Source organism: Lucilia cuprina, chromosome 4 (assembly GCF_022045245.1).
Source record: "Lucilia cuprina isolate Lc7/37 chromosome 4, ASM2204524v1, whole genome shotgun sequence".
In the NCBI taxonomy this organism is placed as follows: Eukaryota; Metazoa; Arthropoda; class Insecta; order Diptera; family Calliphoridae; genus Lucilia; species Lucilia cuprina.
Window position 1 is genome coordinate 74,277,358 of NC_060952.1, and position 15,327 is coordinate 74,292,684.

At 32.5% G+C, this 15,327-nt stretch overlaps 1 protein-coding gene across 4 annotated transcripts in view; it reads left to right on the forward strand.

The window, feature by feature from the left end:
* Positions 1 to 15,327, forward strand: part of LOC111684769 (zinc finger protein rotund) — a 116,499-nt gene that overhangs the window by 44,722 nt on the left and 56,450 nt on the right. For all 4 annotated transcript variants that reach the window (XM_046948703.1, XM_046948700.1, XM_046948701.1 and 1 more), the window contains exons 4-5: positions 3,414 to 3,464; positions 3,785 to 3,981. In XM_046948703.1, coding sequence (XP_046804659.1) covers positions 3,414 to 3,464; positions 3,785 to 3,981 — 248 coding nt within the window. The remainder of the gene's footprint in view (positions 1 to 3,413; positions 3,465 to 3,784; positions 3,982 to 15,327) is intronic.

A 15,327-nucleotide genomic window follows, 5' to 3' on the forward strand; every position in this document is an offset into this window, starting at 1 on the left:
GTGTGTGTTTATGTTTGTTTGAGTCTTTTGTTGGGAATTTATGTTAAACAACGTTGTAACGATGTTGTTGCATGTCTCGTTTAATTTAATTTAACCACAATATAATTCCTGTATTTATGTATATTTTAGTTAAAGCTTTGCTTATTATATTAACTAGTTTTTGTTAACATTTTTTCGCATTACTATCATTGTGAGATTTTATTATATATTAAGTTCTTCAAACAAGTAAATTTGATGTCGTTCGATAAGAAAGGTTAAGTGTCAGTATTTTACAAAAAAAATATAATTTTGTGATATTTTAATAATATATATAACAATGGCTTTTTTCAAGTCATTATTTCATAAAATACTTTATATTTTCTAATTTATTGTTATCAGCTTTACAAAATTATATATATTTTGTGTTTTTTTTTTTCAAATTTCATTGTTCACACAATTAACTTTATTTCTTGTTTATTGGAGATTAAAACTTATTTACAGAAGTCCAGAATTGTGGGTTAGAGCAACTGCACGCAGAGAAAAAAACATAGTCCGACATGTTTACTATAGCAAAACTTAGTTTACTGTAACAATATATTGTTATCAAAAACATATAATTGTTATTGTAATTCTATTTAAACAATATTGTTGTTACTGTTATCATTTTCATGTTTATTGCGATTATAAATTTAAGTATGATTCACTGAAAAATAATTATATTTTCAATAACTAAGTAATAGTAACGATGAAAACATATTATGTTACTAACAAATATTTAAATATTTACTTACAAATAAACACTATATGTTATGTTGTTATAAATAACCATTATATGTTTTGTTGTTCTATACATGTTGTTACAACAACAAAACAACTTTAGCCACACACCTCACATAGTATACTATTTTTTGTGAGTGTGTTGTTTTAAGCGACAATAAAATAAGTTGATATAATTCTCATTTGGTTTATAATATTATATTTATAAGTATTTCACTTTGTATAGAATAATAAAGTTATGTTTTTCTGAATCAAATTAAAATTTATAAATGGTGGATGCTATACCCACCATCAAAAAATATGGGGGGTATATTTATTTGGTCATTCCGTTTTGCGTCCATATTTAATTCTAAGATGATCAAGCCATATCCGTCTGTCTGTCTGTTGAAATCACGATAGTGACCACACGGATAGAGCTAGACAGTTGAAATTTTTTCATAAATATTCTCTTTTTCTACATAAGGAACTTTTATACAAATGTTAATCTTGCTACCGAATATCATGCGGAATGTGTCGGTAAGTCACCCTGTATTTACCGAATACATGCCTTAAGGCAAGCTTTACATCATATGGATACTTGGCTACTTGAGAGAAATCGGCAACGGCAAGCGAATGTACTTGCTTTAAAGGGAAGAGAACTCAAGGAGTCAATTTAAAATATGTGCATAACGATAACAATTTAAAAGTATGTCATGCATATAGGCACCGGACGAAAAGCATTCCAGATGTTTCGATTGTGGATGTCCCATTGTAGCCAGATCTTCGAGCATTCATGGCCTCATATCATGAATAACATGAACATTGTTGAGTCAACTGTTGTAAACTGCATAAACTGCATAAACTTAAGAGTACACGTGGTGTCAAAGAAAATAATCGAGCAGTGTCAAATGGTACGACTTTGGAGACGAGTTTTGATTTCAGTTAACCGATGGTTACAACCACCGTATTACATCGAATCAATGTCAACCATAGTTTCAAAATGAAAAAAAAAACATGCTAACAATCTCAATTGTTAATGATGCGTGTTCCAGCTTAATTTTTGTGGATATAAGATCCGATGATGTTACGAGAAAGGAAACCGCACCGATCGGTGATTTTTTCAGGATGCAATGATTCTGTTAAAGATTGGTTTCATTCCATATTCTTTCAAGAGCTAAAAATGAGCCTCATCGCTGAACAAAATTTTCTAATAAAAAAAATCGATGTTCCATAGTATCAGTAAACATTTTTTTCATTTTCCTGAAATGTTTTTCATATCATCCTTCCTACCTGTTTAATAGTCAATTTATTCATTAAAGGTCATTGTATGCTCGTTCATCTGGTTATTCATTTATGAAATAATAAAAAAAGATTTAGGTATACTTTGCTCCTGGGTAGCAAAGCCATAATATTGTAACGGTAGTCCACAAAACCCCAATCATAGTTATTAAGAGCTATAGAATTAGCCATCGGATTGCAGCTTTAGTTTGTTGACAACAAAATATTCTTAAGCTGCAGCATTAACATATCTTGTCGAATAGTTCTATATTGTTAATATTATATTTTGTGAGGAACAAAGTTTTCTCTCATTAATAGCTTAATCTTATCTCTGAGGTAGAAGGCAATTCTGTATTAAAGGTTAAAGACCAGAGGAAAAAAAGCATAAAAAGTACAACTATCTGTTTATTAATCCCTGAAACTAATACTACGCTATCCTTTTACAATCGTTTAGAGAAACTCTAAAGTAAAATTTAGAAAATTTTAACATTAATTATTAATTCTTTAACGTCTAGACACAATTGATGACAACTTGCCACATTTGCACTGACAATTATTTCATAATAATGGAAAATTTATACTTTTACTCAATGGAAATTTAAAACAAACAACAAGAAATTCCACTAGACATATGAAAGCAGAGTAGAGTATTAAAACTGCAAAAACAGAAACGATTACAGGCACATTCCAGCTGTCAATCAAATACCGATTGTAAAACCATAACTAATCTATAATTTTAGTAAGTTTAATTAAAACACCAAGCAATCAGATGAAATGAATTTGCCGATGCACGTACAAGACGTGTCAGCTTTTGAGTAATTTTTTGGCATTGAGACTTAAGATACACCATCGCCACCACCACCACCACCATCAATTGCAAACAACGCTGGCAATGTTTGCTATGAAGAAGTTTGCAACAACTTGCTAAAAAGATGCCGACATAAACTTAGTCAAGCTGGCAAAAGTCCATAAAAAGATAAACTGCTCGATCAGACAGACAAATGTTCCAGTGAACAAATATCAAGAGTTAGATAGTGTTGTATTTGAAAATTGTTACACAAACCATACATGGGTGCTCAATAGGTGGCGCCACCATTTATCTGTATCTTTGACCAAACATTTCTTTAACTATAAGTTATATTTCTGACACACTTTAATGTTTATACGATCTGCTGCAACTCTTTAGGAATCGTTACTTACTACTCACTTGTCTTGGAAACTTAATGTGATTTATATTTATTTAGTATTTTATTGTTTTTTTTTGTTCCTTTCTTCAGCCACTAACTAAATCCGAAAACTTTAACAAGTAACATCATTATTAATTGTTGCATTAAACATGTATGAGTTGAGAGAAAACAAGAAGAAAATCTAGCAATAACATGTTTTTGTTTTGCTTTTAGGTCATTTCATAGACGACAATCGTTTGGAACATCATGCTGTAACACCACAAGGTAAGTGAAAGAAACAAGAGCCACCACTTGAAACGCGATTTCAAAGAGGTCTGAAGAAGAGGGTAGAGCAGAGATGTAGTAGATGACTGTTAAGAATTATATAACAATATCATAAAATAGTTTATTAAACTTTTAGTAAAATTATCTAGGTGCTTTATGAGGCCTTAAAGTAAAGAGTTATAAAGATATATATGTATGTCGTTGTTGTACAACACCCCCCTCCCTAATTACTTATCTACTACTTCTTCTCTTACTCTGTAAAAGTTGACATTATTCCTAATAGAACATTAGTTAATTGTTGATTTTCTTTGTCTATTTAGGTGGCAGTGTTTTGGGATCTGCCGGTGGTGGCCATCATGGTAATCATGTTGGTCATCATAGTTCCGCCTCTGCTGCCGCCCTACTTGTTGTTCCGCAACCTATTAATGCCACAAAAATTGGTTCTTCACTAGGTGGTTCCGGTGGTGGTGGCGGTGGAGGTACAGGCCGCAAATATCAATGCAAAATGTGTCCTCAGGTAAGTGAAGTTTTGACTATTAACTACTATTTCGATAAAATTGTTTTTGGTTAATTGTACACTGAAAAAAACAATGCTTAATATATATGTAAAATGTCGTACATAATACAAAATGTTTTGAGGTGAACTATTTTCATTGTACAAATATAAATTTTATATAAAATTGCAGATAAATACAATGAAATTCTTATGTATTAAAGTTGTAAACAAATTTATTTCTATATCCTGAATATAAATCGAACTCTATAGATGTTTGAAGGAAAGAAAGTTGGAATAGTGTTAATAAATGACTTAAATAAACAAAAATTGTATTCCACTAGGAAAACGTTATCAGGCAGAATGTTTTTTTCTGCATTAAGTAATAGTACTTTGAAAAATTTTAGGTTTGATAGAAAAAACACTTTGGAATATGCGTTTGTCAATATCTTCAAACTGTCGCCATTAACCTTTTACTAATGGTGCTTGTCTCTGTAAAATATTCAGAAAATGTATAGCAATCGTCTGAACTTACAATTTTTTTTTCGCAACATTGTCAGAAAAAACATTACTGACAATATTGGTACACAAAATTTGTAAGTTTACTCTGTTATTACACATTTTCTGCACATTTTACTGCCATCGTTATAAGAACTAACAACCGTGTATACATAGCATAAGAAAGGTGTAAAAATTATAAAAATTAAGCTGCAAAATTAATTCAAAATCCTTTAGGCTGAGATATCGGTCATGAAAAGGGTGATAAACTAGAGTATATGCTGTAGATTATATGGCGGAAATATTCTAATTTGTACTGACAATAAACCAGAGTTTAGGTCTCTCCAAATCAGATCACTCTAATATACCTGGAATGATTATTGTAGATGTTACCATTCCCCCGGGGGCATGTTACCTTGGCGAGACCTCCGCCTTGGTGTTATTGAAATTCTGAGGTATAAAGATGTTGCCAATACCTTCAATCTGACCGGGATTGAAAAATTGGTTACAGTCTACAGCTTGGCTTAGTCCTTGCATTGATTGCCAGAGGTCAGACCAGAGCACTGCATAATCTGGTACTACGGGTGGCCAGTTGCCCGCAGGACTATGTCCTGGCTGGTCAGTTGGTTGAGGTTCCTTCGGAATCCACGTAGTGGCTGTGGTTTAAACCCAAATTCGCGGGGAGAGTAAGTGGCGGTTAAAAGACTGATGCATGATAATAGATAATATTTCGGGATAAGTTCGATGCTGTTGCCGAGAACAACAGATGCCTCGCAGTCGAGTGACTGTGGGACTAAGCGTTGGAAATGAGTTGGTATTAATTGTATATGATCGGGATGAATGTGAGTTTCGGCGGGACTTACCACACCCGTCTACCTAATAATTGTGTCGTATAAATGATGATGGATGAAAGGTATCATATACATTTGATACCACTGACTTTTCCTTCATTGTCCAGATATGTTCAGGGTTTAGTCTGTTCATATCTGAATTGCCATAGTGTGTTCCTGTGACTAAGAACAATGTCTACGGCTTATTGATGATCGTATTTCGGTCTACCGGTTACGTCTCTAGGTGCTGTTGCCGAATCAACAGAGGCCATCCAATGGTAAAGAGATTAGATAACTCGAGTACTCCAGCAAAATACTTGTGCAAGGACCGGTCAGAACCAATGTACAAAAATTGCTACCGGCGTTCTTCACTGAAGAACAAAGGTCCAATGGTTGACCGTTCTCAAGTCTTCCCAGTGGTTGAAAAAGAGCACCCTAGGATAAGGCCGTCAAGGCAGGTGCTCACGTTTAACTCTTGACATTCCCATGCAATAAAACACTTTTTCAGCTGGAACTGCATATATGTATAAGACTTTGACCATCTGTCTGTTGTTGGTACGAATATTTTCCAAATATTTACCTCGAGAGAAAATTAATAATCTTAAAGTTTTTAAACATATAACAAGAAACAATCAAACGTTATCGATTCCTTGAAGTGCACGAAGTTTATAAAATTAATTAATATACCGATTCTGATATACAGAACTCACTTTGGTAGATTTCATAGAAACCATAAAAATTTATATATTAAGATGCGTTAAGTTTCAATAAGATTATTAATAATAATTACATCAAACATCTAACAAACATTTAATTAAACAAGAAACAATAATTGAGCACATTCTTCAATAAAACTTCAATTTTAACTTGTAACTACAACGAAAGGACGAACTGAAAATTGAGATAAAAAACCGAACAACATAAAAAAATATTAAAAACACTACTAACAACACACCCATAATGCAATCAAACATAAGCTTTTAGTGAGTGTGTGTGTGTGTGTAAGTAAGTAAGTAGTATATGCAAAATTTTATCCCTATGAAAGGCTCATAAGCAGATTTTGATTACAAAGCAAACGAACACTATACAAAATGGACGAAATTATAGAAAACTATTTATCTATAGTATAGATACACATACAAACACATGTATGTATGTAGTATATCCTGTCATAGTTACACTAGTAAAAACACACACACTTACTCATCAACAAAATGTAGAATTAAGGAAAAAATTGCACCAATACGATACGTTGAGGCTACACTAACAAAATTTACTACCACTACTTTTACACACACACACATACATAGTTTATATATTTATGTACCTATGTAGACTTAAATACATGAATTTTACATACATACAATATACAATTACGAAAATGTAGTAACATTTGCATACATAGATACACACGCTCTTATTTGTATGCATGGGTGTATGTATTTATACTTTCATAAACATTTTAGGTAGTTGAGGCAATCTAGCACCTACAAACAAAGTTAAAATTAAACAGAACTATTATAAATGGCGTTGTCGAATATTAGGAACCTTAAAACTGAATCCTGAACTTGATATGTATCTGCTTTTATGGTTTAATATCTAGTGAGGCTGCTCATGATATGGTACTGGGCTGCACTGAATGTTGCTATAATTATCCAATTTAAAATTGGATCAATTTAAAATTTTTGTTTTTGTCTTAAAAGTAATCCTTGCTTGAAACCAAATTTAATTCATTGTTCCTTGGCTGAGCGAAATGGATTTACCTCTTGAGAGCAATTGTAATAAAACTTATGACGCTAAAAACCAATAGAAAATCGAAAATCCAATGTAATGTGTTGTAAGATGTGAGAAATCAAATATACACCCTACATTTGGTGGTAGTTATAAAAAAGAGAAACTAAAACTATTTGCATGTATAAATGTATGTGTATTTGTAGATGGGAAGAAGACAAAGTGCTAAAAACAATTTCATATACAAAACTGAATAGACTAAAAAAACAGTACCTTAAAGGAATTGTTTTAAAAATATTTAAAAATAATTTAAAAATACTTTCTAAAAATGTAATTTGGCTTTATAAACTAAATCTCCTTGGCGTTCCTAATTCGTGCATTTTTTTTAGAATTTTTTAGGATAATGTTTACATTATCTCCATGTTTAAAAACAAAGTTTTCTGGATTTTAATCGGTGATCATAAGCGATGTAATATCCGTCATCACTTTGAATATATATGAATCTTAAATTTATGACACCCTTATAAAAACCTATAATAAAGTATGCTATGATCTTAAGAAACTAAATTTTCTGGACGTATACTTTTAGATTAGTGGCTTTGAGGAAAGTAATATCCGTCAAAGCTCTCAACATATTTATATCTCATTTCCCAGAAAGAAAGACCATTTTCCATTGTATAATCCCGTAATCCTATATGTCCACTCATACTAATATCGGACATCGCTTTCTTCATCAGGAACTGGATGGCTTTTTTCGGTTATGGATGTTTTACAGTATCTTTTACAGTCATGGCTTTGGCTTTCTTTAGGTTATGGATCTTTTACTGTCTCATACAGTCATAAAATTAAGCCATAACCTTTACGCCCTCATTACCTACCCAGCAGTTCGACAAAGAGTCAATGCATACGAAAAAGACAGTAATTTCCACTAATAATTACCTACTTGGATGATCGTAATTCGTATTTTTTGGGTCATTCGTCACGAATGTACCCTTTGTAATCGAGAATGAAGACAGTCGTCACTTTAGTGTCCCCTTTGTAAGCGGGAGCGGAGACAGTCGTCTCTTTACTGTCCTCAAGTAACCTAGAGATTATACTCTTAAAAGTTGTTTTTTTTTTGTTGTACTTCCGAAAGTAGTTATGATGGGTAACTTTTGGAGAAATGATTATTACTTTCTACTAATATGCCACCATCTGGTGGACTCAAATTTATATCTTTTGGGTAAATCGTCACATTATTGTCCCATAGTATTCTGGAGAGTACACACTTCAAATTTTTTCATTTTATTTCCATTAATATCTTACCACCTGGCTGACTCCAATTCGTATGTTTTTGGTCTTTCGTCACAAATAAACTCTTTGTAATCGATAATGAAGACAGTCGTCACTTTAGTGTCCTCTTTGTAAGCGAGAGCGGAGGCTCTTTACTGTCTCTTTGAAGGGTGTAGAGTGACGATTGACTTCCTCGTAGGACAAACCCATGTTAAAGTAGTTGGTCTTCTGGTTAGTAAGGTGGCTAGGGGTCACCACAAGTGGTAGGTTAAGTGGTCAGTTCGGGACTGTCCCGTCGAACTGTCCCGTCCACCATCAAAGAAATAACAAAGCAGTAGGAGATTTTTAATTTTTTCTGAATCTCCTTATTCAATTTAATAATCGTAATCTCGTACACCTCGTTCTCCATCAGCAAATGAGAATGAGAGATAGCCATTACTCTCTTTCGGTTATGAATCTCTTATAGTATCATACGATCTAAAATTAACCCATAATCCTGATCACATATTGTATTCGTTAAATCCATGTTACACATTTCTGAATGCTAGTATCCAGACCTTAATTATTTCATCTAATGTTCCACTTGACCATTTCCTTTTGTTTGGATTCAGTCCCCTCAGGGGCATATTACATTCATCAAGGTAATTCCCAATTTTGGTGGGAATACAGGGTGCTACCAATACCTCTAGTCAGCCAGGACTATTAACTGGTAATGTTCAAATGTTTCCTCGGTATTTCCTTGAATTTATTTGACGTGGCGTCGAACTAGGGAACCACCTAATCTGGTACCACTGGAACCGGTAACACACAGGGCAGAGTTTCGGATTTCCATCAAAACAGTTGTTCACGTAGAAAAAGTGTTTCGCAGTTCCCGATCGGACACATCTGATGTCAATTGTGTCGGGTAGTCGTTGATGACAACTCCGTTAGAATGTAAGCGACATGTCCGCTGAACTCCTTCTAATTACATACATATATCTAGCATATTATTGATTTTAATTGGTTCAATCAGTTGAACTTCCGTTCAGATTTCCTCCACAATAACGTTATAGAAAATTCCATTCCAAGTTGGATTCAAATAACATGAATCATATTCGAGTTTTAAATCTTTCGATCACGATCCAAATGAATTAATACCTTTATAATCTATCTGTAACTATAGAATGTAAATGTGTATGCATGTTTCATGTAGATACATTTATATTAGAGAGTATTGAAGGCAACAACTATGACAACAACTACAGCAACAACAGCTCCATATGAAGATGTAGTAGAGAACCAACAAAAATTAAAAGGTTTTTTACCCATTATTTTCAAATGACTACCCCCAACATTTTGTGTTCCTCGAATGTAAAATGAGTACACACATCCTTACAACACATATATGTACATTTATTTGCCACAGTGGTAACAAAAGTTAGTGCTGTGTGTATGTAGAAGGATGTGTGCATGTATGTGTGTGGATAATTAAAAATAAGATGAACAAAAATTTTTAACTATGGGCTAGAAATACAGGGATTATTTGGAATTTTTCTATTCGTTTTTATTTTTTTGGTTGCATACAAGCTGAAGTTTTTGGGTTCATATTGTTGTAGTTTTTGTAGTGCTTTATGTTGTAACATTGGGCTGTTTGGTCTGTCTGTCGGTCGGTCGGTTGGTTGGTTGATATCAAACATGCATTGTTGAATAAATGGAGAAAATCTTTTGTTCGACAAATTTTAAAAAGAGGACTCAACAACAGCACTAAATGCAAAATAACAAAGTGTAGGGACAGTGCGTGTATTTAACAACAAATGAGTAGTAACCGAAAACAACGACAACAACACCAACGTCATTGAGTACTCCATACAAAAAATATTGGACATGGGTCTTTACTTAAAGGTCCTTTTTAGTTTTACATATATGAGTATACCACCAAACTCTTACATACCATACAATTAAAATATATGTGAGGTGTATTCATGTATGTGTGTGTGTAAACTTATTAACACACCAAAAATGCTAAAACAAAAAGCTCCCACAAAGAGGAGTAACAAAACTGTAAAACGGAAATGAATCTAAAAAATAGTTCAAGTATAGATGGTATTCAAAACCAATACAAATTTTGGGGCTTAAACGAATTTTATTTTTTTATTCCTTTTAATAGTGTATGAGTTGTAAAAAGGATCCTAAAACCTCTTAAGCAATAGAAATGCATACATATATTTGGTCTTTCCTTGTTTATTTTTATTGGTATTAAATATATTGATCTTTCATTTATCTATGATTTCATGAGTTTCCTTGAGAGCTCTATTTCGAAATTCATAAAAAGTTTAAATTCATACTTGAAATCTTTTCTTCTGTATCTGTTGAAGACTCAAAAATAGAAATATACAATGAACAACTATAGATTCCAGGCGGAAGTTCGAGCAATAATGGAATAATAGTTAGAAAAGAGAAAGCGAACAACATAGTTGTAAAGAAAGCCTGTGGTAGTTAATCTGATTGGAAAATTCTTAGGAATTACGACCAGGTCACAAACTTATGAAACATCAGTTAATAATACAAAAATAATACAAATTTCCATTAAATGTAGCGCACAACAGACCTAGAAGTTTTTCTTCAGATTTGATGTAGAATCACGATTCAGCCGTCTGGCTGGCTGTCCATGTAAACCTTGTGCGCAAGCTACAAGTTGCAATTTTCAAGATAATTGGATAAAATATGGCACACACTCTTTTTTGGCCTAAGGGCGAAGCCTACTTTAAATGGATAAAATCGGTCCATTATTTTGACTAGCCCCATACAACTGTACCCCCCCGAATAAGGTCTTTGGCCTCATAATTAAGTTAAATGTTCTATTATGTCAACAAAAGTCGGCAAAACTTACTTTTATAAAGCATTTATTGACATTACCGATTTTTGTAATAATCGGGCCTTATTTGACCCTAGCCCCCATACAAACTCCCTTCAGAAATAATTCTCATTTTTAACATAATGACTGGTGGCTATGCCCAACTTGTTTCATACTTGTTTTTGTTTGGATTTTCCTTGAACATTACCTCGTCCATCAGCAGCATAATCTTCACATATCACATGGCAAGTGCATTTTTTATAAAATTAGACTTAAATTCATTTAATAGTTTCTTTTTTTGCTTTTAAGTTATTTACCGAATTGATTTGGAGCTTTCAGAACTTTATACGACTTCTATCCAGCAGTTGCTTTGACTCTGCTCACAATAGAATCAAAGTTTTTGTTTTTCTTTAAAATATATATGTAGTTGGCCGAACAACATCACCAAACTTATTTCAAATTATAGACTTTACCAGTATAATTTTTTAAACCACATTCTCTTCCCACGTTTTTGATTCCATCTTCTATAAGCGGGACAAGACAAAATCCGCAACTCTGCCCTGTTGTCAATTGGTTTCCGGTTTTTATTTAATCATATCCAGTTTATAGACCCGGACTTTTCCCCGAAATTGCAATAACAACAAGATGGGGAAGCTCATTAAGGAAACACTAATGAAAAATTTCATATCTATTGCCAGTTGGGAAACTCATACAGAAGTCATTATAATATAATCAAAGTCCCTTTTCAATTGTTACTAATTTAGCCAGATGATGGCCATGACGAGACAATTCCGAACTCGAAAAGATTAAAGAGTACTGCGCAGATTTGCAGTACACATCTTAAGACCACTTTAGATGTGATACTTGTGAAACTTCCATTAATAATTTCCAGAGTCTCATTGCTATCTCTGCTAAATAACCAGCAAAAACTTTCATTATCATGTAAGGGGTTAACATGTTAAAAATTTACTTGTTCGCTTACAAGTAATTAGACAAATCAGTGAATGTAAATCAGAAAAGTTGACTTATGATTAAGAAAATATTTACATAACACATTATTAATAAGACATTACTAGACTTCTTCTGTGTATTATGGGTGTGTAGTAGGTACGTGGTTACAATAGCGAGTTGTTACCAAATTTTTACTGGTTAAGTTTGGTCACAAATTTGTATATCCTTTAAGAATATGTACCAGCTTGGCCTTATTCATTCTGAAGAGGTTTATCGATTTACTTTCATTGAGGTATTTTTACTGGTTCTACTCTCAGTTCCCTTATTTCAAGTTGCCGTATGGTATTATGTTTTTAATTTATCCATTTCTGTTGAACTGTTTAGCATTCGACAGGTTAACTATATCTAACGTACCAACCTCTCCCTCCCCCCTTCAGCAAGTACACACGTTCTTTCATTATTGATTATTCCCGAGTGTCCTTGTAACTATATGATGCTGATTTTACCTTTGGAGGATGTTATGTTATACCCCTATTAAGAATATAAATCTTCACCACGCTGGGATGCTTTCAGGCGTCCCAGTTTCAGTACGATATTTGTGTAATAAAATATTCTCACAGGGGTTCCGCTTGTCTACGATCTACTATTGAGACCAATGTCTCACAGTTCTATCTTTCATCACAATACATTGACACAACCAGTGGAAACTATGCTGCCAAACAAAAGGGGGAAAGTAATGTATTTCATGTAAAAATTTGACTTACGATAGGGGCAATCCCCTTAACATTTCCACGAAGTATTAAAACTCTTCGCTTAATGCGAAAAGAAGCTTAGAACAACTGAAATGGTAATGGAACGATAGATTCATAACTACTCCTCTCACATGGACATAGATGTAATTTGGATGTTTGTGGAAAGTTCTAATGAAAAAAGCAACATTTTTCCAAATTTTTGTCAAGAAATATACTTTTTCTAAAGATACGTTTACAAAATATTTCGTGTTTAAATCCACACATCACATATATAATTCATACAAATCTGCATAAATTTGTTCCAGAAAAATTGTGCTTTCAAAAAGGTACCAAAAAATTTACCCGAATTTGTTTCTGTAGTTGCCTTAGTACCCGTGTTTTAAAATAATATACCAAAAGCTTATTTGTGAGTAAGTAAACTATTTTAAAAATTAAAAAATGGCTTAACAAGTTTTAATAAAATTAAATTTTTCGTTTTTCCCTTTTTTTGATACTTTTTCCCCAAAGAAATAGCAAATGTTTTGTTAAAATAAATATTACAGAGTTAGTCCGTATAAGAGGTATATCTAACACGAATACGCCTATAAATCGAAAAAAGTTTTCTTAACCCGGCTTTACACGATCACACAGTAATATGATCTGTCAAAAATTTGTATAGAAGAGTACGGATGGGATCGTCTAAACGCAATATGTAATGAAACCATCACACATTGAGAGAGAATACGGATGAAAAATTTGACAGTCGTATGGCTCTTTTCTTTTTTTTTTTTAAATGATTCAAAAAACAAGCAGGTCGCATTAGATCCGGAATGTATTTTTATATAAACACATATAAAATATTTCATTGTATTACTAATATTGTGTAAAATAACTAAGTAAACCTGTTTTACCCGTTTCCCCCTTTTTTACTCCTAAATATGTATACAAATATCAAAAATCCCTCCTTAATGGATCTACATATTCAAAAAGACATCTATAGTCAAATTTCATGATTCTGTGATTAGCCATTTGGGTTGTGTGATGATTAATCAGTCAGTCAGTAACGCTACTCATTTATATATATAATAGATTAATGTAAATTATTGAGGGTCCTTCAGATTGGTTAAATTTCTTCAAAAGTAATGAAGCACAATAATATTCTCTTAAATTTTTGTTAATAACTTGGACTTAATCTTATTATAGATGTTATAATAATTTCATCATTTTAAGGAAACTAAACAAAAACATATTTTGATTTTTCAACCTCCCAGTAAGAATCACACGCATATTAATTATTTTTTTCGATACAAATCCTTAATGAAATCACCGTTAACATCGTATTAATTTCATAATTTAAGAAACCATCTGTTAGAGTCTCCATAAAATGTGTTACGATACCCATAATGATACTTATCTTCAAACACTATATAAATCTTAATAAAAATCGAATATATAAGAAAAACAGCCCTTAAACACCTGTGACACCTGCTGTACTATTACTTACTTGAGCACACGAAACCTTAAAAGTAAAGACAGTCAGCCAACCAACCAAACAAGCAAACAAGCAGTCAACCCACCGATGAGTCTGTCTGTCTGTCTATCTGTCTGTCAGTTTTTGTGAGAATTAATTGTGGCATAAAATGATTATTAAAGACTAAAACCCAAAAGTTAAATCAATTGGAAAATTTATATCAATTTCAATAAAAAAAGACAATGCTAGAGAGTGTGTTGTTATTGTTTGTCTTTGAAAAAATTTCTTAACGGGGCATGCAAATTTTATCAAGTCCATAAAAATTATATTAAAAGCAAAACAAAGAAAACAACAATGTTGTACAACTTCAATATTCGTATCTACAATATTTGCAGAGAGTGTTGTCATTTACGTTGCTGCGCTTTAAAACTGGTTTCATTTTTATTTTTGGGGGAATACCTGCGAAATAAATGTGTTAGCATGAATTTTTTATTGGTTTCATATTTAAAAAACTCAAGTCCTTTCCCCATAAATGCAAGTGTTTGTTGCAATGCTGTTGATGTTTATGTCAGTGTTAGCCTCTACGTGTTGCTTTACTTGTACCAATATAAATATATTTATATTGTACAATACACATATATTTATGTAAGACAACACATCGTCCTTGTCCATATTTTCCCACACATTTTTATCAATAATTGAACAATATCAGTTCAGTACATTTAAATACAATATCCTATAAAGGACATTGTTGCAGGATATTAAGGAGAGAATAGTTTAAAAAAAATTGCACGGCCACCAACATTACACTACAATACATACAACACTTCCCCCATGATTAATCGTATTAAATCTTACGCGGAATTTTCATTGAACGTTGTGTGTCAAATTAATGGCATCATTCATATGTTGCATCTGCATCTACAGACGTTTTACAAATTGATTTTATTTTGTGAATTGAAAAAGCATACATGTTAATAAATAAAATTCTTTACAATTTTGATGGTAATACCAAGGTCATACTCGTGGTAAAATGCTTTTTATTTATTCATT